The sequence below is a fragment of the Schistocerca serialis genome, chromosome 2, assembly GCF_023864345.2.
Source record: "Schistocerca serialis cubense isolate TAMUIC-IGC-003099 chromosome 2, iqSchSeri2.2, whole genome shotgun sequence".
Taxonomy (NCBI): domain Eukaryota; kingdom Metazoa; phylum Arthropoda; class Insecta; order Orthoptera; family Acrididae; genus Schistocerca; species Schistocerca serialis.
In genome coordinates, this window is record NC_064639.1 from 127,083,706 (window position 1) to 127,109,566 (window position 25,861).

The 25,861-nt window shown below is 46.0% G+C and overlaps 1 protein-coding gene across 1 annotated transcript in view; it reads right to left on the bottom strand.

Annotated features, from left to right (window-relative positions):
• The window catches only part of LOC126456814 (dehydrogenase/reductase SDR family member 11-like), a 125,207-nt gene that overhangs the window by 9,646 nt on the left and 89,700 nt on the right, over positions 1–25,861 (bottom strand). Inside the window, exon 5 of the mRNA XM_050092607.1 lies at positions 22,386–22,515. Coding sequence (XP_049948564.1) covers positions 22,386–22,515 — 130 coding nt within the window. The remainder of the gene's footprint in view (positions 1–22,385; positions 22,516–25,861) is intronic.

A 25,861-nucleotide genomic window follows, 5' to 3' on the forward strand; every position in this document is an offset into this window, starting at 1 on the left:
AAGGATAAAAAAGAGACACATAAGTGTACAGGGTGATTCGATGATGATGTTACAAACTTTCAGGGGTGATGAAGGAGTGCATCAGAAACGTCCAGTAGACATTGGTTCTAAAGTGCCTACCCCAGGAGCAATGAGCACCCGTTCATCTTTGCTACTGTGAAACTCATCTCTTCTACTGAACAAGTGCTCATAGCTCGTAATGAGCTGAGCATTTTGAGCACATTTTCACTAGACGATTGTTTTCTTGTTTTGGTCGATACTAGCTCCTCCAAAAATTTGCGAAGCAAAGAGCTTGAGGGAGAAGACGTCCACTGTCAGTGGCATCAGAAAGATTTTCGATTATAACTTTAGACTCGGTCGTTTAGCTCAGATTGATACATTTATCCTCCTTCTTCATTCCGAAATGTTTTTAACATTATCACGGAATCAACCTGTATATAAAACACTCACTTTGCATGTTATCAACTGCATGCAGTTTAAGATATCTTTCTATTTTATACAAGTCACCCACGCAGCATGTAAAGTGACACTAGAACTCAAATAATCTTATGAAGTAGAGGACCAAATGGTACGCTACAGACAAATTTAATGAAACAAGTGGCTATTTGAAGATGGGCAATATATAGATTCATAAAAATATTTGTGCCTGGTTGCGTTCTGTCTCAAAAATTCTTAAGCAAATGTATTTGAAATGTCAATATTTTGATTAAATCACCATCTAATTAGATTCAAAGTACATCCATGACCATGATTGAAGTGTGTAGCAGATCATTTTGGGCGCTGGTACATTTTGATGACGACGTTATACGGCATACAAAGCGTCAGTATGGTCCTAGATAGATCGTTTATGTACTTTTGTCCAACAAGATCACCTGATCTCAATTCTCTGTATTTTTCTGTCATCACAAAAGTGAAGTGTACAATACTCCCATTGAAATATTGTAACTGAAACACTGGAGCAGCGAACTGTATAGTCTTGTTAAGATTTTAAGAGATGATCTGCCAGGAAGTTTCATGATCAAGAGGTGTTTGAAAGAATTCGTAACACACCACAGAGGCCATTGCAGTATTGCATCCAAATTCGAGAAATACATCCATTAACAGACACGCGTGTGCAATGAACAGTAACATGTAATTAAATCATGGAAAGCCGAGGATGAAATCTGAACCCAGTTAGAAGGGGGATTCAATCAAATGCATAGAATTGTAATCACGTTTGTAACAACTAGGAAAATACTTCGTAGTTACGTCCGCGGCTGCTCATGCCCTCACGTTCGCAGTTCTCTCCCAAACAGCTGGTTTGGCACCCATTTTTTGCTGGAACGTCTTTTATTCTATTATTGTGTACTTTGTCCTCTGTCAGTTTCCACTATTAATTATGATATTCCCTGCACACACTGCAAGACGAAAACAGGTGAAGTGCCCAAAAGGGGATCAAAATATGAAATGAAACTTCACAGATTGAGAGCGTATGTGATTAAAAAACAGAGTCAGATTCACAATTGTGTTGGCACTATGCACCCAGTTATCAGTATGACGTTGGATCTCCTCTCGCCTCGGTGCCTACATTGATTCGGTTGGGAATGGCGTCATAAGGCCGCTGTGTGCTCTCCTGAGGCAAGCTGGCCCACAACTGTTTTAACTGGTATTTGGTACCCTGTATGCGGGCAGGGTGGAATGGAGTTGACATCTCAGCTGGTCCCAAGCACATTCTATAGGGGACAGATCTGGTGACGTTTCTGGCCATGGGCATACCTCGACATAATGCAGACAGTTCACACGCCACGTCAAACGAAAGCCATGTTAAGACGAGCATTCCCTACTGATAAAAAATACCGCCGCATGGCAGGTGACACATGAGGATGGAGGACATCTGTGATGAATTATTGTGCCATTAGATTTCCTTCAATAATTATTAGCCGTGACCTGAAGTCAGGAATGACAGTGCTGTCTGTGTCTCTCCACGACCTTAGGACCTCCCCCAGAACGCCATCACACTCACTGATGAAGATGGTCATTCGCCACATTGCACAGTGAAGATTTACTACTAAAAACAATGTGATGCCATTCTTCAACAGTCCATGCTTCCCGGTCGCAGTAACACTACAAACATAGCTGTTTATGTCCGCCCCCAGTAGCTAAGTGGTCAGCGCGACAGACTGTCAATCCTAATGGCCCGGGTTCGATTCCCAGCTGGGTCGGAGATTTTCGTCGCTCAGGGACTGGGTGTTGTGTTGTCCTGATCATCATCATTTCATCCCCATCGACGCGCAAGTCGCCGAAGTGGCGTCAAATCGAAAGACTTGCACCCGGCGAGCGGTCTACCCGACGGGAGGCCCTCGTCACACGCCATTATTATATACGATAATGATGGAAGCTGAAAAAATGAATCAAAATTTGTGGTAAGGGCGGCACTTGAACCCAGGTCTCCTTGCTTACTAGGCAGGTATGCGAGCCATTACACCACCACAGCATTATACCTAACACAGCTGCATGGGCTACCCTGGTCCAATGCCCTCCCTAACACAAATTTCAAATCACATCCGCTCAGTTCATCACTACTGGTGAGGTTCTCCAGCATTGGAATAGTACCCCAGCGTTGGACGTAATAGGGAAACCCCACTTGTATCTCCGTTGTAGGAGATCTGTAGATCTCATACAGTTAAATTTTCTCGAGACATTTGAGTCTCATCTTTATCTACAATAATGATGGAAGCTGAGGAAATGAATTAATGTCTCAAGGAAAATTTAATTATATTAGATCTGTACCTCACCTAAGCGTGAGGTACATCCACATCTACATCTACATGGTTACTCTGAAATTCACACTTAAGTGCCTGGCAGAGGGTTCATCGAACCATTTTCATACTACTTTTCTACCATTCCACTCTCGAATGGCTCGTGGGAAAAAGGAACACCTAAATCTTTCCGTCCGATCTCTTATTTCTCCTATTTTATTGTGATGATCATCTCTCCCTACTTAGGTGGATGTCAACAAAATATTTTCGCATTCGGAAGAAAAAGTTGGTGATTGAAATTTCGTAAATAGGTCTCGCCGCAAAGAAAACCGCCTTTGTTTCAGTGGCTGCCACTCAAACTCGCGTATCATATCAGTGACACTTCACCCCTACTTCGCAATAACACGAAACGGGCTGCCATCTTTGCACTTTTTCGATGTCCTCCATCAATCCTACCTGGTAAGGATTCCACACCGGGCAGCAATATTCCAACAGAAGACGGACAAGTGTAATGTAGGCTGTCTCTATAGTGGGTTTGTCGCATCTTCTAAGTGTTCTGCCAACAAAGCGCACTCTTTGTTTAGCCTTCCCCACAATATTATCTATGTGGTCTTTCCAATTTAGGTACAAGCATGATTTCCCCATTCGTCCAACGCTGGGTTGCTATTCAGATACCGGAGAGCGTCGGCAACGGTGACAATATAAGAAGGGAAAAATAAGCTGAAGGTGTGAACTGAATTCTATGTTAGGGGCGGCATTGGACTGGGGTAGCCCGTGCAGCTATGTTAGCTACAGTGTTGTTGTGGTGTAATGGCTAGCATACCTGCCTATTAAGCAAGAAGGCACGTGTTCAAGTCAGTCGGATTTCGGCCGTGGTTGCGTTCCGTTCGACTCCGCGCGCCGGGCAGCATACCGCAGTTGTTTACTTCCGCGTCGCGGTATTTTCGTGATGTGTAGCGTCCACTACTGTTGCACGTCATGGCGCACTGTTACCGCCGAGCGACACTTAAAGCAACATTCCAATCCGAACATGCACAACCACGCGCTTATGAAACTGAACAATTAATTCGCGAAGAGATACGTCTAGATCCCCAGGAAGTGATAAGTATTCACTTCTCTATCACTGGCAGTATCGTTTATATTAAGATGAAGATGGAGGAAGTATCTGCTGAGGTAGTTCGCCAACACGCACACGGACTCAAGTCCAAGCATTCTGACGGCCATCTTGGACAGGTAACGGCAGATCACGCTGGTTTGGGTCTTCGAACCATTCGGGTCTTTGAGCTCCCCTTCGAAGTGCCACACGATGTGGTCGTCGAAGCTTTCCAGCCCTACAGGAATGTTGTGGGGCACATCGCAGAAAAATGGCAGACTTTCACGACATACAACATGTTGAATGGTGTTCGCCAGATCAAAATCGAACTCTCCAAACATGTACCATCCTATATGCTGATAGGCGGCGTGCGATGTATGATGGCCAGCCGCGGATGTGTGCTGGTTGCGGACAAGAGGGCCATGTTCAGTCAGATTGTCTCCACCGACGTTTGCTCCAGGTCCCGACCGGTGACGCAGCTCCGAAAGCGACAGTCATTTCTTTACCAGACAGCTACGCCACAGCCGTACGCAGCCCCGATGCGTCACTTCAGTAAGCGCGCGATCTCCCCCCGGCACTCCCCACTGGAAATGGTGGTGCTGCCATGGCCTCATCCACACCATCTCCTCCGTCGGCTACTACACCACCTCTCCCGAGCTCGATGACCAGCCCGTCCGCTGCAATGGCCATCGATGCGAGTGCGGTGTCTATCTCTGCTTTTCTTCATATGGGCACGACCTCGGACATTGAACGCCCACATTCTGATACAGAACAGCACCTCCGAAACAATGGTGCCCCAAAAACGGAAGAAGAGAAGTCAAATGCCATCCGACAACACACTTATTCATGTGGCATCACAGGCAGTGGAGCAGATACAAGACAGTGATATTCCTTGGAGCGCCCTACCGACATGAAGGGTCGCTCCTGATGTCCCATCTCAGGAACGATCCCACCCGACAATGATGGATCCCCTGGAGGGAAAGTCCCTGGACCCCACTGCAGCAGCGTCACCACAACTGGCCCTCGATGAGTGCGACAGTAGCTTGCCACCTCTAATACTCTGCTGGAAAGTTGATGTCGACAATGGATCAGATCGAGATGGTGGCCCTCCCATCTGGCAGTGCCCCTTGGAGATGCCTGACCCACCTTCCACCAAGTGATTGCGGCTACAGTCGCTGCATCAGATGTTACACACTGGCTGGGCATCTCTGCCAGAACATCTGTGCCAAATGCATGCCCACAACACTACCGCATCACGACGATGAATCTGGCCACCATTCGGGCTTCCCATAATCTGGCAACGTTCAGAGAGACCATTTATGCTGCTGATGTCGGTTTTGCACTCCTCCAAGAAGTGGTCGTCGCTGATTTCTACGCCCCCACTGGCTAAACGGCATACATCTCCCATGCTTCTGACAATGGTAGTGGAGTCGCCATCCTCCTCCGTTCTGGACTCACTGCTGAAGATGTAGTGTACCTTCCTAATGCTAGAGCCATGGCGTCCTCATCCTCAATGTATATGCGCCGTCCGTCTCCAGTCGACGTCGTGACCGACACACCTTCTTTGCTGACGAGGTAACGCCGCTTTTTGGGGGGCCCCTGCATGAAATGGTGCTCGGTGGAGATTTTTCCACGCAAGGGCCTGCTGACCAACTTCCACGTCATTCCCTGTATGCAGCCCTCTCCGTCATCGTCGACAGACTTCAGCCTGTTGACTCATGGACAAAAGTTTATGGCACACATGCAGGTTTCACATACTATACGGCGCATTCGTCCAGTAGCCTCAACCGCATATACATCACGCGTTTCTTTGCTGCCAACACTCGACATGCCGAAGTATAGCCTCTGGCTTTCTCTGACCACGATGCCTACATCTACAGTGTCATCTTCGCCTGCCAACAGGTGTGGCGTAGCTGTGGCCTGTGGAAATTAAACGTTTTCCACCTGACTCTCCCTGATTGCCGACGGATTGTTGAGGATGTGTGGGTTCAAAAAATGGTTCAAATAGCTCTGAGCACTGTGGGACTTAACATCTATGGTCATCAGTCCCCTAGAACTTAGAACTACTTAAACCTAACTAACCTCAGGACAGCACACAACACCCAGTCGTCACGAGGCAGAGAAAATCCCTGACCCCGCCGGGAATCGAACCCGGGAACCCGGGCGCGGGAAGCGAGAACGCTACCGCACGACCACGAGCTGCGGACGGATGTGTGGGCCCTCTGTCGTCGATGTCGCCCCGCATACACATCCACCTTATCCTGGTGGCTATCCTGCGCGAAACCAGCTCTATGCAGGGCACTGATAATTTATGGGAAAGACTTCAAAGCTTGGTAAGCGAGCACCATGCACTTTTATTATTCCGTGCTTCGTGAGTGCACTTTGATGGCATTCTCTCCTGTCCGTCAGACGACCCTTGTCAGATCCTGCACCTGTGACAATATGCCTGACCTCATCAGAGAACGCCGACGTCGTCGTCGAGCTCTCATCCACGACCTCACCGATGTGGAAGAACGACGATACACTGCGCAATGCGCCACTGGTCACTCTTTCTATTCTCATTTCCGCCAGCTGTATGCTGCCGTCTCACATTCCCCGACCTCAGTTGAGGAGGTAGCAGCTCTGACTGTCAACACCATGCCAGAGGATGTGGCTCAAGAACTCCAGGAACAAGTGACCTCCGATGAAGTCCTAGAAGCTATCAAGGTGGAGTTTCCAACAAGTTCCCTGGACCTGAAGGCCTCCCCCTCGAATTTTACAAGTGTTTTAATTGTCTTTTGGAATCTACTTGGACGTCCACCCGTCGTGAACTGATGTCACCCACGACGACGATCCCGGCCCCCTTCCTTGATGGGGTCATCATCCTGGTCCCTAAGCCACATGAGCGATCACTGATGTGTGATTACTGGCCCATCAATCTACTCAACAGTGACATGAAACTTTTTACCTGTTTCTTGGCCTCACGACTCAAGAAGCAGCAAGATACGTCACCTCCCTTGACCGGACTTCGCTGGGAGGTGGCAACAACATTCACACGGCCCTTTGCCATTACAGGGACATGATCGCGCTCGCGCGGTCGCAACACTTACCTGGGGCATTAGCATCACTGACTTCAGTCAGACATTCGGCCGTGTCGACCATACCTTTCCGAAATCTGTCCTCCAACACATGGGTTTTCCGGCTAGTGTAGTAACAGTCGTAATGCGGCTCTTGAGTGGGGCGACTTCAAGGATACCCTGTAATGGTCGCCTCAGTGCGCCTCTTGCGTTGGCGCGCTCTGTCCGACAGGGTTGCCCACTTTCCACGATACTGTATGCCTTGGCATTAGAGCCCCTGCTCCCGGAGCTTCCCAACGCCTGGTGGACAGGACAATGGATGCGCACCGCTTCTGTTGTACAGCCTATGCTGACAATATAGTCCGCTACCTCCGCAATGAAGACGATGTTCGCACGGCTCTGACTTGTGTGGCGACATATGGGGAAGCATCAGGCAGTTCTCTTTTCTAAATCGAAGGTTCTGCTCATTGGTGAAGGTCTACATGAAAGACATGTCGCTCCTCTAAGTGTGACCTCCATCGTCCGCTGTATGGGCATTGATTTTCTAAATGACCTCTGTCATTCAGCGGCAACGAATAGTAGATGTCTCCTCCAAACGATCAGGGCTACCTTGTGGACCACCGGCTTAGATCCCTCGACATTGTACAGCGTGCACAATACGTGAATGTTTACCACGCCTCATGCCTCCCCCATGAGGCATAAGTGTTCCCAGTTCCGATTACCCTCGCGCGCCGTATGTTGATGGCCATGGGATCCTTAGTCTCTACCAGGATGTTATTTAAAGTTCAATATTCCTCCCTTGTCCTCCCACGGGAGTGTGGTGGAGTGGGCTTATGCCATGTGCCAGACAGGGTTATGGGACTTTTTGGTAGCTCCGAACTGAAAGTCTTGCGTCGCTGCTCGACCTTCCTGACGGGACTGCTTTTGCATGAATACGCGCCAGTCTCCATGTCGGCCCCAGTCATGTTATCAGACATTCCACCCCCCTTTCATCACTTTCGGCACTTCTTTCTTGAATTAAGTTACATCCTGCACTCCTTATCCCTTCCACGTATACTCCAGACAAAGGCTGTACATGACACATTACAAGTGTGTCGAACCCCCAACCCAATCGAAAACAGGTTTCCCCAGATCATGTGGCGCCGTGTGTGGAAAGCGGTGCATGCTGGTTATCTCGACACCAGCTTTCAGTCCACCTGGTATATCGCCGTCAATGGTAAACTGGTCAACCAGTTTCGTTTGCACTGCATCTGCCTCGCTGACACACCCCTTGTGTTCACTATAGTGTAGAGGACACAGACGCTCGTCGATTCTCATGTGGTTCGTCGTATGACGTCTGGAGGCTCGCGCAGCGTATCTCGGCTTTCCTTACACGACAGAGACCTGCTCAGATCACTTTCCTGACGCTTTTATTCCCGGATGTGTTTCATTACCCCGCAACAAAAACTAACGCTGTGAATTGGATACGCGGTCATACAGTCCGCTAACTTTTTGGCCCCGATGAGAAATCAGAACTAGGTTATTGGATGTACCTTAACGATCGACACTGTGCACTTGTTCGCACCTCCAGATACAAGCAGTTCTTTTCCAATTTCTTATGGAGCGTCTTTCATGACCCGCCTTCTAGCGGGAACGTCCAAGCCATGAGTTGCTGATGCTTTTTTACTGACATGTTCTGAACGCAGTGCAAATGGAACAACCATTAAAATTTCGAGAAGACACGTTTGGATGTTCCGCCAATTGGAAGGTGCTAGCGACTCCTAGAATTCTGGTACTTAGACTAAAATAATGAAAAAAATAATTAATTAATAAATAAAAAGAATACAAAAATAAAAACAAACATCAATAAAAGAAAATCGGTTAAAAATATACATACAAAAACGCAAAAAATTGTAATAAAATAAACTAAAAAAATGAAAAGCCGTACACAAGTACTTTCATTTTCATCGCTACTCTCTATGTTCCTCCACACTACTTTCTTCCTTTCCCACACCCTTGTAGTAATAGGTTATTTGTTTTGGGACAGGCGTAGATAGGCGCCAACGCCTGAAGAGGTGCATTTTATTTTTTTATTTTTTTTTTTTGTTAGGACACAAGTGGTGGTAGCAAGCAGAGATTTTTTTGTAATTTCCCTTTCCCATCCAGGGGCGGTAAAAATAGGTAACTGGATGGGAAACGGAGAACCCGGGTTCCTATCTCAAGGAAACCTAGGGGTTGTTACTCTTCTCGTTTATATTAGAAAAAAAAATGTGTCAGGATTATAAGTTAAAAAAAAAAGTGGTCAATGTAGCGGACTGGCTGATGGTAGACCCGAATTCCATTCCCGGTACTGTCATGGATTTTTTCGTAGTTGGAGGACTTTAACGGGGTGCATTCAGCCTCGTAGTGCCACTGAGGACCTACTTATCAGTAGCAGCACTAGATCTGCAAACCAGTCTCTGTCACCGTGCGCCACGTAATATGAATCGCCGCCAGACGTCATGGACGTCGAAGACCCCTAGAGGTCTCTGCACCATCGCGCCGTAAGCTGTGGCGGCGCGCGCCTCCTTGCCCGCATTTAGTGTGCGGGCCCCACAGTGGAACACGTGGTTGCAGCGGCCAATAGCGGCACCCTCGATAGAGTATTTAAGCGCCTCCATCTCACTCAGCCAGCGAAACACCGCCCCTGGTCATGATGGCGTCACCTACCGTCACCTCAAGGAATCCCCTCCACCCTTCCTGTCTGTCCTTGCTACCCTGTACAATGTCCTCCTCTCCACTGGATTTTACCCTGACCTGTGGAAGACTTCCCGTGTCCTGCTGTTCCCTAGGCCTAACAAACCCCCCTCTGCTACCTCTTCCTATCGTCCAATCTGCCTCACCTCCGTGTTCAGTAAGGTCTTTGAGGCCATCCTCTCTCGCTGTATCCACCGCCACCTTAACCAGCACCGCCTCCTTCCTCTTACCCAATGTGGCTTCCTCCAACTTAACTCCCGTCGCTCTGCTATCTTTGTTTCCCTTGATCTCCAGAACACCTATGACCGTGTCTGGCATCCCGGGCTCCTTTTCAAACTCCAGACCTATGCTCTCCCCATAAACTTCGTCCGTCTCGTTGCTTCCTTCCTCTCCCATCGTCCCTCCTATGTGACTATCCACAATTCCAACTCCCGTACTTTCTACCCCTCTGCTGGCGTGCCCCAAGGTTCTGTCCTTTCCCCACTCCTCTATCTCCTGTACACTGCTGATATGCCCAAACCTCCCCCTCCTGTTCATCTTCTCCAGTTCGCTGATGACACCGCCTTCCTAGCCCTTTATCCTACCCTTCAACGGTCCCAACATACCCTCCAAATCCACCTTGACCAATTCAAAGCTTGGTGCAACCAGTGGTTCCTCCATGTTAATCCCTCCAAGACCCAGGCGATCATCATAGGCCGCACCACCCGCTCCTTCCGCCTCCATGATTTCTACCTCACCATTTACGGCCGTCTTATCCACCTCACTCCTACCCTCAAATACCTTGGCCTCACACTCGACCGCCACCTCACCTGGACTCCCCATCTCCTTACCATCCAAAACAAGGCTCACAACCGCCTCCGCCTCCTGAAACTCCTGTCCGGCCGGACGTGGGGTCTGCATCCTTCCACCATCCTTCACACCTACAAATCCATGATCCGCCCCATCCTTTGTTATGGCAGCATCACTTGGATTTCCGCCCCTCCCCGGTTCTATAAAGCCCTCCAAATCCTCGAACGCCATGCACTCCGCCTCGCCTTCCGCATCCACCTTCCGTCCCCCACGCGCATCCTCTATGACCTCATCCCCTTCCCCCACCTTCTCCTTTTCCTTGAACACATCCGCACACTATATATTGTCCGCCGCCTTGATCCCCCTCACCCCCTGGTGTCTCCCTTCCTCTCCACTCCCAACCAGTTGCCGCGCCTTTACCGTTGTGTCCCTCCCTCTCTCCATCTCCACACCCTCCATCTCCTTTCCCAACACAACTTCCACCGTCTACCACTCCCGGATGATGAGCTTCGCCCTGACATCTACCCTTCCTACCAACTCTAACCCCCTCTTCCTGCCTCCTCCTCAGGGCTCCCTCTCCTCCCCCTCCCTCCTTCTGAGTGGATTTCCCCTCCTACTCCCCGTCCATCTCTTGTGCCTTCTTTCAGTGTCTCTGCGCTCCCTCCTGCCCTGTCTTCCCTTTCCCTCTCCCGCCCCATGTGTCTCCTGCCTCTTCGTGAACCCACGGTTGCCCCTCCTCTCTTCATCCTGCCGCTTCCCCAGCTGCCCCATGCTCTCCCCTCCTTTTCCATCCTCTCTGACCTTTCCCTCGGCAGGTCCCGCCTGGTAGTTTTATTCTTCGTCGTGTGTGCTCCAAGTGGGTTTTAAGTGTGTTGTTTCGGAGTGTTTTTAATACTGTGGCCAACTTTTAACCTGTGCATGTGCATCCAGTGTCTTCTGTGGTTTAAGAATCGCCAACTGTGTTTTTTAACTTTCTGGTGACTTTTTTAACTGTCCCCAATGAACTTCTACACGTCAGTGCATTTTTACCTCCATTTTCTCCCCTTACTCTGTTTTATGTTCCCCTTTTTTAGCTCCTTATGTATGTATTATTTTATTCTTGTTTTAGTTGTCATTCACTCGGCTGAAGAGCGGCGGATTGTGCTGCTGACAGCCCTCCCCTGCCCGTATGGGGCAGGGGCATGAAATCGCAATAAAGAAAAAAAAAAAAAAAAACAACTCAGCCAGCACCCCCCCCCCCCCTCCGAGTCCTTTTGTATTCGTCTCTTCTGCCTACCCCACTACCCCACTCCCTGTCGCGTCTGCCCAGCGCCCCCCACCCCTCTTATGGGTCCTCATCCTCCATCAGCTCCTTTCCCGGCTCCCCCCCCCCCTTTTTTTATTTTCCCATCATCTGTCCAGTTTCCCCCACCTGCTCTCGGCTGTGGTATGTCACATTTGCCAACATTTTAGTGCAGTGTTCCAGTGACTGTTCAGTGTTGTTCGTCTTTCTCGTGTTTCGAACTGTCTATTGTTTTACCTGTCTGCTTTGTGTGTATTTTCTTAGCGTCACCATCCCTCTGTTCTTTGTTTTAAGTTCCACAATTTCTTTTCGCCATGTTACTCTTTTAAGTCTCCGATTTTATCGCCTGACAGCGTGTTTACTTTCTTGTTCTGTGTACGAGTGGACGTGGTTGTTAGGTTTCCTTGTGAGTCCGTTATTTCGATCTTGTTGTTCTTCGTTCTGTCCTTCGTTGGTCGTGTCCGTCCTCTCTCGTTGTGTTGTTGTTCGCGAGCCGCTCCGCGGGTCCCGCCGCGCTTTCCGTCACCTCAACCCCGCTACCGTTCCGGTCGCCGTTACAACACAGTCAACGACTGGAAGAGCGGTGTGCTGGTCCTTAGCCATACACTTCGCGTCACGATGACAACGAGGCTGACGAAGCCGTCGGTTGACTGGTTGGATTGTTGGTTGGTCGATCGGTTCCAATTAGCCCGTCTTTTTCAGAACGGCTGTGCTTACTTCAACCATTATTTATTTATTGCTACAATTACTAAACCCACTTCCTTGTTAGCTTAAACGCATTGTGTACGTAATAATGTTTTTAATAAGTTTACATTAAAAAAATTGTTTCAGTATTTCCAAAAATTCACAAACAACATCAGAAACTTAAAATCGTAAGTAATAACATGAACTAAATACAAAAAAGTTAATGAAATACATTCTCTTCCGTTTACAGCGGTTTCTTATTTGCTGCTTGGCCGGTTTCGGAGCCTAGAGCTTCATCTTCAGGTGCCAACAATTAATTATGGAAACATAAGCTTTTGGCGGCCGGTCCAGTCACTCACGGGAGGAGAAGGTGGAGGGATTGGGGGTCATGCCCAAGTCAAACAAACGCATGGGAGTAAGCGCGGCGCCCACCTCGACAGGACTACACGGAAGTGGCATCTGAAGACGAAGTTTTGGGCTTTGGGGCCAGTCTTGCGGTGAAAGAGGTTGATGGCAACTGCAACGATTTTTTTTAATTTTGTTAACATGTTCCTCAGCTAAGATGTGCGGCTGACCAAATATTTTGCCAAAAATATCTGTTTTCTTGATATGACCCGTGAAAAAAAAAGGTCCCGGTAACCGCACGAATTTTAATTCATTTCTTCAGCTTCCTTCAAATGTCTCGAGGAAAATTTAATTAAATCAGATCTACAGCTACTTGTGTTGTGATGTCAACGGCAGCTTTTGCACGGAATAGTAGCTGCCTTGTCCGGCTGCTGCTAGTCTCTGACCAATGGTGTGGGATAACACCAGTGTTGCAGGGAGGAGCATTACCATGTTGTCAGATAACAGGCACGGACGTCACGGGACTACAACGTGCCTGGAGCACAACACGGTGCTCCTCCATTGTGGTAGTCAGACGTGGTCGACTGGAACCTTTACGACGAATATGCCTACCTACACGTTCCCATGCAGTCCACCATAGGGCCGCTGTCACATGCGACTGCCCCACAGATGTAGATATTACTCGAGACGACCAGCTGGCGGAGACCCATAATAAGGCCTCTTTCAAACTCTGTCAGGTGCTGATAAATGCTGTCTCACACGAGTATGCGACATCTGCGTGTCCTTCCCTTACGAGCATATATCCCACCAGAGTTGGGAACAACACCGAATAAAACTAATGCACTCTGGTTGGCATTCTCCCTGTCACAGGGAACTGCAACTGTAATTATTTACATACGCGCCTATGGATGTTTTCATTTCACGTGTGGTACTCCAGTTGCTAGGGGTTTCATTGTATTTTGAAACTCAAGGCTGTAAAGCTGTGCTTGACGTAGCTGAATATTTCAACTTTGACTGTGATTGTGATTTGCGGCCAATTCATACTGTTTCGTTTAAGCCCAGCACATTGTCTTGCAGGGCCGCGTTACCTAGACTTTCTTTAAAACGAGTTTCCAGCGTTACTGAAAGAGGTTCCAGGGTGGATATGTTCTTCCTGGAAATTTTAATCTTCAGGTGATACATTATCTAAACTTAACATTTCCCAGAAGACAGAGGGGCGAAATGGTCACGTTACTTAGCCACCAAGGTCCACTTATCACAACCTTTAGGTTTTTGCCGCTGGGGTGGCTGAGAGGAGAAGTCTGTAAAGGAAAATTAAACACAAGAGACGAACAAATCATTCACATTACGACAAAAGTGCTCCTCGCAAAAGAAAGCCAAAATTATATCGGAAGAGCTAGACGAGGTGTTGTGAAGAGAGCTCGAAAGTCCATCGAAGTCTGGGGTGAATTTTATGAAAATCGGATTTTAACTTACTTAACACTTTCTGTGAGTATGCGTTTGCGTTACATTCTAACAGCTGTATCTCTGTAATGAATTAAAAATTGGACACATGCCATATGGAATATTTTGTTAGAATCAGTGTATGCTACTACCTCCGAAAATATTTAGTATTCCTTCTGGAACACCTACCCAGTCTAAAAACGGTAAATCAACTTAAATTTGGACCCCATTTATTTTGCGAACCGTTGAAGATGTCTGAACGAGGTATTCTGTACATTATGGCACACAGAAGAGCACATAATTCTTTTACGATTGTAATCCACTGAAGTCTCATGTCAACCGAGATACTCAAGCATGTATGGGTCCCTTTTTTATACAGGTAGGTCCATTGATAGTGACCGGACCAAATATCTCACGAAATAAGCATCAAACGACGAAACTACAAAGAACGAAACTCGCCTAGCTTGAAGGGGGAAACCAGATGGCGCTATGGTTGGCCCGCTAGACGGTGCTGTCGTAGGTCAAACGGATATCAACTGCGTTTTTTTTAAATAGGAACCCCCATTTTTTATTACATACTCGTGTACTACGTAAAGAAATATGAATGTTTTAGTTGAACCACTTTTTTCGCTTTGTGATAGGTGGCGCTGTAATAGTCTCAAACGTATAAGAACGTGGTATCACGTAACATTCCGCCAGTGCGGACGGTATTTGCTTCGTGATACATTACCCGTGTCCGCCCTCGTGGTCTTGCGGTAGCGTTCTCGCTTCCCGAGCACGGGGTCCCGGGTTCGGTTCCCGGCGGGGTCAGGGATTTTTTCCTGCCTCGAGATGACTGGGTGTTGTGTCGTCTTCATCATCATCATTCATCCCCATTACGGTCGGAGGAAGGCAACGGCAAACCACCTCCATTAGGACCTTGCCTAGTAAGGCGGTGCGGGTCTCCCGCATCGTTCCCCTGCGCTCTGTAAAGAAGCATGGGACTTCATTTCCATTACCCGTGTTAAAATGGACCGTTTACCAATTGCGGAAAAGGTCGGCATCGTGTTGATGTATGGCTGTTGTGATCAAAATGCCCAACGGGCGTATGCCATGTATGCTGCTCGGTATCCTGGGCGACATCATCCAAGTGTCCGGACCGTTCGCCGGATAGTTACGTTATTTAAGGAAATAGGAAGTGTTCAGCCACATGTGAAACGTCAACCACGACCTGCAACAAATGATGATGCCCAAGTAGGTGTTTTAGCTACTGTCGCGGCTAATCCGCACATCAGTAGCAGACAAATTGCGCGAGAGTAGGGAATCTCAAAAACGCCGGTGTTGAGAATGCTACATCAACATCGATTTGCACCCGTACCATATTTCTATGCACCAGGAATGGCATGGCGACGACTTTGAACGTCGTGTACAGCTCTGCCACTGGGCACAAGAGAAATTACGGGACGATGACAGATTTTTTGCACGCGTTCTTTTAAGCGACGAAGCGTCATTCACCAACAGCGGTAACGTAAACCGGCATAGTATGCACTATTGGGCAACGGAAAGTGCACGATGGCTGCGTAATGTTTTAACGATGTTACTGCAAGATGTTTCACTGCATGGCAGAATGGCGATGTAGTTCCAACATGAGGGATGTCCGGCACATAGCTCGCGCGCGGTTGAAGCGGTATTGAATGGCATATTTCATGACAAGTGGATTAGTCGTCGAAGCACGTTCACCGGATCTGACGTCCTCGGATTTCTTTCTGTGGGGAAAGTTAGAGGATATTTGCCATCGTGATCCATCGACAACGCCTGACAACATGCGTCAGCGCATTGTCAATGCATGTGCGAACATTACGGAAGGTGAACTACTCGTTGTTGAGTGGAATGTTGCTACACGTATTGCCAAATGCATTGAGGTTGACGGACATCATTTTGAGCATTTATTGCATTAATGTGGTATTTACAGGTAATCACTCTGTAACAGCATTCGTTCTCAGAAATGATAAGGTCACAAAGGTACATGTATCACATTGGAACAACCGAAATAAAATGTTCAAACGTACCTACGTTCTGTATTTTAGTTTAAAAAACCTACCTTCCCCATGAACAATGGACTTTGCCGTTGGTAGTGAGGCTAGCGTGCCTCAGCGATACAGATGGCCGTACCGTAGGTGCAACCACAACGGAGGGGGACCTGTTGAGAGGCCAGACAAACGTGTGGTTCCTGAAGAGGGGCAGCAGCCTTTTCAGTAGTTGCAGGGGCAACAGTCTGGATGATTGACTGACCTGGCCTTGCAACATTAACCAAAACGGCCTTGCTGTGCTGGTACTGCGAACGGCTGAAAGGAAGGGGAAACTACGGCTGTAATTTTTCCCGAGGGCATGCAGCTTTACTGTATGGATAAATGATGATGGCGTCCTCTTGGGTAAAATATTCCGGAGGTAAAATAGTCCCCCATTCGGATCTCCGGGCGGGGACTACTCAAGAGGACGCCGTTATAAGGAAAAAGAAAACTGGCATTCTATGGATCGGAGTGTGGAATGTCAGCTCCCTTAACAGGGCAGGTAGATTAGAAAATTTAAAAAGGGAAATGGATAGGTTAAAGTTAGATATAGTGGTAATTAGTGAAGTTCGGTGGCAGGAGGAACAAGACTTTTGGTCAGGTGAATACAGGGTTATAAACACAAAATCAAATAGGGGTAATGCAGGAGTAGGTTCAATAATGAATAGGAAAATATGAATGCGGGTAAGCTACTACAAACAGCATAGTGAACCCATTATTGTGGCCAAGATAGACACGAAGCCCACGCCTACTACAGTAGTACAAGTTTACATGCCAACTAACTCTGCAGCTGATGAAGAAATTGAAGAAATGTATGATGAGATAAAAGAAATTATTCAGGTGGTGAAGGAAGACGAAAATTTAATAGTCCTGGGTGACTGGAATTCGAGTGTAGAAAAAGGGAGAGAAGGAAACATAGTAGGTGAATATGGATTATGGCTAAGAAACGAAAGAGGAAGCCACCTGGTAGAGTTTTGCACAGAGCACAACTTAATCATAGCTAACACTTGGTTCAAGAATCATGAAAGAAGGTTGTATACATGGAAGAATCCTGGAGATACTAGAAGGTATCAGATAGATTATGTAATGGTAAGACAGAGATTTAGGAACCAGGATTTAAATTGTAAGACATTTCCAGGGGTAGATGTGGACTCTGACCACAATCTATTGCTTATGAACTTTAGATTAAAACTAAAGAAACTGCAAAAAGGTGGGAATTTAAGGAGATGGGACCTGGATAACCTGAAAGAACCAGAGGTTGTACAGAGCTTCAGGGAGAGCACAAGGGAACAATTGACAGGAATGCGGGAAAGAAGTACAGTAGAAGAAGAATGGGTAGCTCTGGGGGATGAAGTAGTGAAGGATCAAGTAGGTAAAAAGACTTTGGCTAGTAGAAATCCTTGGGTAACAGAAGAAATATTGAATTTAATTGATGAAAGGAGAAAACATAAAAATGCAGTAAATAAAGCAGGCAAAAAGGAATACAGACGTCTCAAAAATGAGATCGACAGGAAGTGCAAAATGGCTAAGCAGACATGGCTAGAGGACAGATGTAAGGATGTAGAGGCGTATCTCACTAGGGGTAAGATAGATACTGCCTACAGGAAAATTAAAGAGACCTTTGGAGAAAAGAGAACCACTTGTATGAATATCAAGAGCTCAGATGGAAACCCAGTTCTAAGCAAAGAAGGAAAAGCAGAAAGGTGGAAGGAGTATATAGAGGCTCTATACAAGGGCGATGTACTTGAGGACAATATTATGGAAATGGAAGAGGATGTAGAAGAAGATGAAATGGGAGATACGATACTGCGTGAAGAGTTTGACGGAGCACTGAAAGACCTGAGTCGAAACAAGGCCCCGGGAGTAGACAACATTCCATTCGAGCTACTGACGGCCTTGGGAGAGCCAGTCATGACAAACTCTACCATCTGGTGAGCAAGATGTATGAGACAGGCGAAATTCCCTCAGACTTCAAGAAGAATATAATAATTCCGATCCCAAAGAAAGCAGGTGTTGACAAATGTGAAAATTACCGAACTATCAGTTTAATAAGTCACAGCTGCAAAATACTAACGCGAATTCTATACAGACGGATGGAAAAACTGGTAGAAGCCGATCTCGGGAAAGATCAGTTTGGATTCCGTAGGAAAGTTTGAACACGTGTGGCAGTTCTGACCTTACGACTTATCTTAGACGAAAGATTAAGGAAAGATAAACCTACGTTTCTAGCATTTGTAGACTGAGAGAAAGCTTTTGACAATGTTGGTTGGAATACTCTCTTTCAAATTCTGAAGGTGGCTGGGGTAAAATACAGGGAGCGAAAGGCTATTTACAATTTGTGCAGAAACCAGATGGCAGTTATAAGAGTCGAGGGACATGAAAGGGAAGCAGTGGTTGGGAAGGGAGTAAGACAGGGTTGTAGCCTCTCCCCAATGTTATTCAATCTGTATATTGAGCAAGCAGTAAAGGAAACAAAAGAAAAATTAGGAGTAGGTATTAAAATCCATGGAGAAGAATTAAAATCTTTGAGGTTCGCCGATGACATTGTAATGCTATCAGAGACAGCAAAGGACTTGGAAAAGCAGTTGAACGGAATGGACAGTGTCTTGAAAGGAGGATATAAGATGAACATCAACAAAAGCAAAACGAGGATAATGGAATGTGGTCGAATTAAGTCGGGTGATGCTGAGGGAATTAGATTAGGAAATGAGGCACTTAAAGTAGTGAAGGAGTTTTGCTATTTGGGGAGCAAAATAACTGATGATGGTCGAAGTAGGGAGGACATGAAATGCAGACTGGCAATGGCAAGGAAAGCGTTTCTGAGGAAGAGAAATTGGTTAACATCGAGTATAGATTTAAGTGTCAGGACGTCGTTTCTGAAAGTATTTGTATGAGTGTAGCCATGTATGGAAGTGAAATAGTTTTGACAAGAAGAGAATAGAAGCTTTCGAAATGTGGAGCTACAGAAGAATGCTGAAGATTAGATGGGTATATCACATAACTAATGATGAAGTATTGAATAGAACTGGGGAGAAGAGGAGTATGTGGCACAACTTGACAAAAAGAAGGGACCGGTTAGTAGGACATGTTCTGAGGCATCAAGGGATCACAAATTTAGCACTGGAGGGCAGCGTGGAGGGTAAAAATCGTAGAGGGAGACCAAGATATGAATACACTAAGAAGATTCAGTAGGATGTGGGTTGCAGTAAGAACTGGGAGATGAAGCAGCTTGCACAGGATAGGGTAGCATGGAGTGCTGCGTCAAACCAGTCTCAGGACTGAAGACCACAACTACAACAACCTGTTACCAACTGTTCGTCTAAAATTGTGAGCCATATGTTTGTGACTATTACAGCGCCATCTATCACATAGCGAAAAAAGTGGTCCAACTAAAACATTCATATTTCTTTATGTACTACACGAATATGTAATGTAAAATGGGGGATCCTATTTAAAAAAACGCAGTTCATATCAGTTTGATCCATGGCAGCGCTATCTAGCGGGCCAACCATAGCGCCATCAGGTTTCCCCCCTCAAGCTAGACGAGTTTCGTTCTTTGTAGTTTTTTCGTTTGACGCTTATTTGGTGAGATATTTGGCCTGGTCGCGATCAATGGACCACTCTGTATAAAATTGAGCCGATATGCTATTTTAACAACATTTGAAGGCTGTTGGAAAGGCAAATACAGTGACATAACGGTTTTTACTGTTGTTAACACTTCGCAAAATGTCCGAGAAATGAGCTATCGCGATGTAAAAACATCCACGTGAAGCTCTCATGCCATAATTACTTTTAAGAATACATATTTGATGCTTGTATCTCGGTGATCAACGCAGGTATGTTGCTCTGTAGGCGTCTGTAACTCCGAAAGTGTTGCCACTGCAAGATTGTGTGCAGGAACTAACCAATCGACTATATCTCAAAATAAATGTTCGATGGGTCCATGGCTTCGTGGGGTTGAGCTACACTCTAACGCTATCATCAGCTGTTACCAACGAAATCGGGACTCACCCGACCAGGCTGCGGTTTTCTAGTAGTCTAAGGTCCAACCGATATGGTCACAAGCCCAAGGGAGGCGCTGCAAGGGATGTTATGCTTTTAGTAAAGGCACTCAAGGAGATTTTCTGCTGCCGTAGCCCATTAACACTAAATTTTGCTGCACTGTCCTCCGTTGATTTCTGCCGTTATTTCACGAAGAGCCGCTTGTCTATTAGCGCTGATAGCTCTACGCAAACGCCGCTGCTCTCGGTCGTCAAGTGAAGGCCGTCGGCCACAACGTTGTTCATGGTGAGAGGTACTGCCTGAAATTTGGTATACTCGACACACTCTTGACACTGTGGATCGCGGATTATTCAACTCGTTACTAGTTACCGAAACAGAATGTCCCGCGTGTCTAGCTCCAACTACCATTCCGTGTTCATAATCGTGTCAAAAATCTTTTCACGTGAATCACCTGAGTACAAATGACAGATGTGCCAATGCACTGTCCTTTTATTCCATCTGTATATGTGCATATCACTATCCCGTGGCTTTGGCAACTCAGTGCAATTATGCTATGTGCATCAGCCGTCTTCACTTCTTGAAAATATAATCATCGCCTCACTTATTCTTCGTGCTGACAGCTAATTACAACAAATACCGTATCCGCGTGTTATTCAAGGCTACGTTGCTCTTGCAGACCAAGTTAACATTCTACTAAAACCACAATTTTCATGAATAATGCTTACAAAGTATCACACTAACGATTCATGACACGCAAATCTTACCTGCACGGACAACAAGATTTTATTTGAAGCTTACTCGCGCGCAACTGACTGCGAGAAAGCAGGATTATCGCTGACGTCTCTCTATTCCTTGATCTAAGAGTGCTTTCCTTCGATGTTAACCATTGTGAAAAGATATAGTCTAACTTCTGATCTTAATGAGTATGGGCGAATGTTTTACGGCTTCAGAGAGAAGGCATTGTTGCCTGGACGCTATCTTTAATTGAAAGTAATTTTCTGATTTTGTGCGAGAATAATAAGCCAATAAACCAGTTTCTCGACAACACACACAAAGTCTGTATTGCGTAAATTATTCTCCATCTTGTGGTTTCACATTTTCAAATATTTGTGCATGCCTAAGAGACATTTCTTTGGACTGTGGAAGCTCGAACTTGCAAACTCTATACGGTCATTAATTTAAAAACTTTTAAACAAATCCACTTCGACGGACAGGCTTCCGTAGAAAGGAGAATTGGACCGTAGTTAAGGTAGCCTAAGATTCCTACAGATTCAGCACGCAGTTCGACGACCGCCAGAGACATTGAGTACAGCTTATAGTTAGCGTGCAGTAGCAGGTCTCTGGTCTACCATGCACAACCCCCTGAACATAAACGTCACCTAGTGAGATCTGTTTGGTTATTTATTCATTTCAAAGACCTAAACCCTTTTCTTAGAGAGACTGAATACTAAAGAACTGAGTGCTTTGCCGGCCGGTGTGGCCGTGCGGTTCTAGGCGCTTCAGTCTGGAACCGCGTGACCGCTACGGTCGCAGGTTCGAATCCTGCCTCGGGCATGGATGTGTGTGATGTCCTTAGGTTAGTTAGGTTTAAGTAGTTCTAAGTTCTAGGGGACTGATGACCACAAATGTTAAGTCCCATAGTGCTCAGAGCCATTTGAACCATTTTTTAACTGAGTGCTTGAATCAGTAATAATAATAATAATAATAATAATAATAATAATAAAATCAAAGCAGTAATTAAATGAATAATAATAATAATGATAATAATAATAATAAAAACAGCTCATCGAGGTTACTTTTTGTCTCTGAAAGGATCTTTTCAACACAGATCTCCATACAAATAACTGGGTTCTGGGTGAAATAATGACTCCTCTCATGAACCATTACGTCTCAGTAAAATTATAACAATTTACCTTTTACGTGAGAGGGAGTTACATCAGCTAATTCTAATCCCTGTGCTGACATGAAATATCAGTATTCATAGGTATGGTCCCTAGCCCAAAGCCTTCAGTTTATTATCAACAGTAGGCGCCACAACCTTCCATATGAAGTAAGCCTTACTGATAAAAAAAATTATATTTACAGGCTTGAGAGTGTGGTGTTCAACACGGTATACGGTGATACACTGGACCACAGAAAGAGACGTCATCCCTATGCTTCCTGCAGACACGGCCCTTGCACAGCACTTACCCCGACTCGTATCTTGCTGCCCCTATCTACCAGGTCCTTCCGCAGTCCCTCCAGCAGAGCCTTTACAGCGTGTTTGCTGGCGCAGTACATGGCGAAGGAACTCTGCGTGGGTAGTACGTGTCCGATCAGACTGAAAACAATGAAGCAGCGTATTACAGGATGCGCTGTCTATACACTAAGAGGGACAGACAACAAGAAGAAAAGCTGTACTGTACATCTACTGAGAAATTGTTTCTCGCACCAGTTGACGGATTCAGAGTAATATTAATTACTTCTCGAATTCAAATCTAACAAACTTTCCGATTTGATTTACAACATACGGGCTAGATTACGGGAGCTATTTTTAACAGAAAATGTCTTGATAGTTCCTGTAGTCGTCTTAGGTAATACACACTGTCTATAGTATATTCGCCGCCAGTACAGCAACTGGACTGTCAATGGCCGAATCTGGAACATTAAGAGTCATTTGCTCACCTCAATATCTATTTTTTCCATAGACGGAATTCGTCAGTTACACACCATCTCCTCCCAGTACGGTAAATTACGATGATAACTGAGGGGAGAGTTCAGCAACAAGTGTAGTGGACATACGTGACTGGTGAGATAGCCTCCTTCCTCCTGTCAATCACTGGCCACATTCCTCGGAGTCCGAGGTTCGACATTGCTTTGCTAGAGTGCATGCAGAGTAACGTGGCCCGTATAAGCTCAATCGGCAGGGTACGCATGGGGAGAGCGATAGTGATCGGGGTTACGAGAAGGCGCTACAGATTGAAACGGAACTTGTTGTACCGTTCCAATGTTTTATTAAATTGCTAGCACGCAGAAATTATTAGCAAAATTTTCTTCTCTTGCAGGTAATACCTCAGCTGGTGTCCAAAAGGAGAGAATGGACTAAAATTTATTGAATTTTTTTCTGTTGTGTACCACGTTTCCCATTTTCCTTTCCTTTGTGCGGCCTGGACGGTATAAATGAGTGAGTGTGTGAACTAGCAGAAGCTTTAGGCACAGATTGTTAACACTGCATGAATGGTCGTTCTGGGATAGGGCAGTACCAACCCTCCAAGCGTGAACTAGTTTAGCAGAGACCAAGTTCGCAGGTCAGGGCAAAGATGATACGTAGACGCGCGAATTGGCTCTGTCAGGTTGGCGCGCCACCCCCATCACGTTTGTAAGCGGAACGGTTAGGCGAATTCGGTTGGAGGTGCACTTGTTCCTGGGTCGTGGTGCTGGACAGACATGGAGACGCAGCTCTCGTTTTGGTAATGTTAACATAGGTATTAGATTGTCTGAAATCTGCTCTGTAATGAAGTCCAGATGTTGAAATCAGATGCGAAATTACCACTGAACCCCATAAGGGAGTGGATTTTCTTAATTTACTCGAATTTCAGTAGACCTTGCGTTAGTGCCTTGTTAAGGCAACGCACCATGTGCCTTAAGCTCACGGTCACGTTATTGCTCTGTGCTTAACGGAAATTCACTCATTCAATGTATTTTAATCTGCTCTTCCATTTACAATAATATTTTGGGGATTTTTATTTATTTTCCATATGTTTTCTTTGTGAACTTGCTTTCGCGCCACGTGGTCGGTTGGAGCAACCGCCGCACTGGTAAATTGTAGTTTCATGTGCCTTAAGCTCACGGTCACGTTATTGCTCTGTGCTTAACGGAAATTCACTCATTCAATGTATTTTAATCTGCTCTTCCATTTACAATAATATTTTGGGGATTTTTATTTATTTTCCATATGTTTTCTGTGTGAACTTGCTTTCGCGCCACGTGGTCGGTTGGAGCAACCGTCGCATTGGTAAATTGTAGTTTCGGTCTGAAAATATATTGTACACGATAAATAATCATACGATAGTGAGCGAGTGTAAAATAGGGAAGGAATACTCGTGTGTGTCCATATTTTTCTGGGTTTCTGTTGGCTACTGAAACTTGGCCATGTGGGTTGACCAGCACTGAAGTGATGTTTCTTGTGCGCCCCCATAACGAGTTGATTTGTTGGCGATGTTGTGCGTTAAGTGAAATACTCGTGCCACTAGGAAAAGTATCGGATTTTAATGCCCGCTGATTTGATAAAGATTTGCGAAATACTCTTCCACCCTGACCTAGTTTTGCTTGTATTGTCTTTGCGGAACTTGTTCTGAGTAATCTATAGTAGCTGAATGTAATAACCGAGGGTTGAGCTATAATTGTGCGGTTGTATAGAATTACATTGAAGCCGGGTCTGCGCTCCTATGTCCCATTCCATAATTACGTGGCGAAACTGAACCATGTTAACTAGAGACCGGTTTTGATGATGTACATTGCAAGAGAAACACGACTAGTTGTTGAAATACCATCGGTACTGAATAAACATCAATTAGTCTCTACCCTCGACTGATTATTTACTCCTTCCATCATAAAGAATAGGTGGCAGTCAGTACCACAGTCGAATTCTGGGTCACGAAAGCAAATAAAAGCTATATAATGCCTATTAAGTCCTGTATAGGTGCGTTCTGTAGTGGTTCAAAAAAAATGTGTTATCCGTTGCGTTAAAATTTCTACCGGTTCGTTAAAACCTTCTGCTAGAAATTATTAATACCCAGCAATAACTCGCAGGGGCCAGTAATTTCGTGGACCACACGAATTTAAGAAACCATTTACTACAGACGGTAGCTTGCAGGAGCGGTAGGACATGTCAAAGCGACGGTAATCTACCTACGTAGGTGGACTTATACCATCACCAGTACTGGAAGGTTACGTTGCAAGGTGAATTGCTGGGCTGTGTACTGAAAGTGGCGTTCTGAATTGAAGCCAACGCTCATATCTTGCTGTGCGGATCGTGCCACGACAACAACGAACTCCGGGACACAGTGAGACACTTACCGTCCCAAAGGCACAAACCTGATGGCACAGTGGCCTGCAAAACTACCCACACATTACGGTAAGACGATGCCAGCGATTCGTCGACGCAGTATGGCCACAGCCGTCAGACAGCCAACCAAACGGTAACCAGGGCGTTATTTATACTCGCTTAGGAAGCACCGCGGTGAGCCTCCTCCCCCCCTCCCCCAACATCTATAGGACGTGCAGGATATAATAGCTATGCGCAGTTTTCGTCCAAAGCGCTGGTCGAGCACATTGTTCGGAAGGGAGGGGGGGGGGGGGGGGGGGGAGACCGATAAGCGTTTGCCACCTTTCGGCCAGTGGACGATGGCCGAATCGACGTGCACGCGCTGCAGTTTTTCTCAAACGATTTTACAGGAACTATTCGGAAAAAATTTTCATTTTTGTTTCACTTGTAGCTTTAAATGTCAGGGTTATTATGATGTGCCCATAATTTCGTTAATGGGTATAGTTATTGTGATATTTACGTGGAAGTAAGGTACTGCGCGAAAATCGAAAAAGTTTGCAATGAAAAATGCGGGTCGCTATGATTTTGTGCTTGGTGCGTATTACATAATATGTTACTGCACATGAAATTTAGATAACTT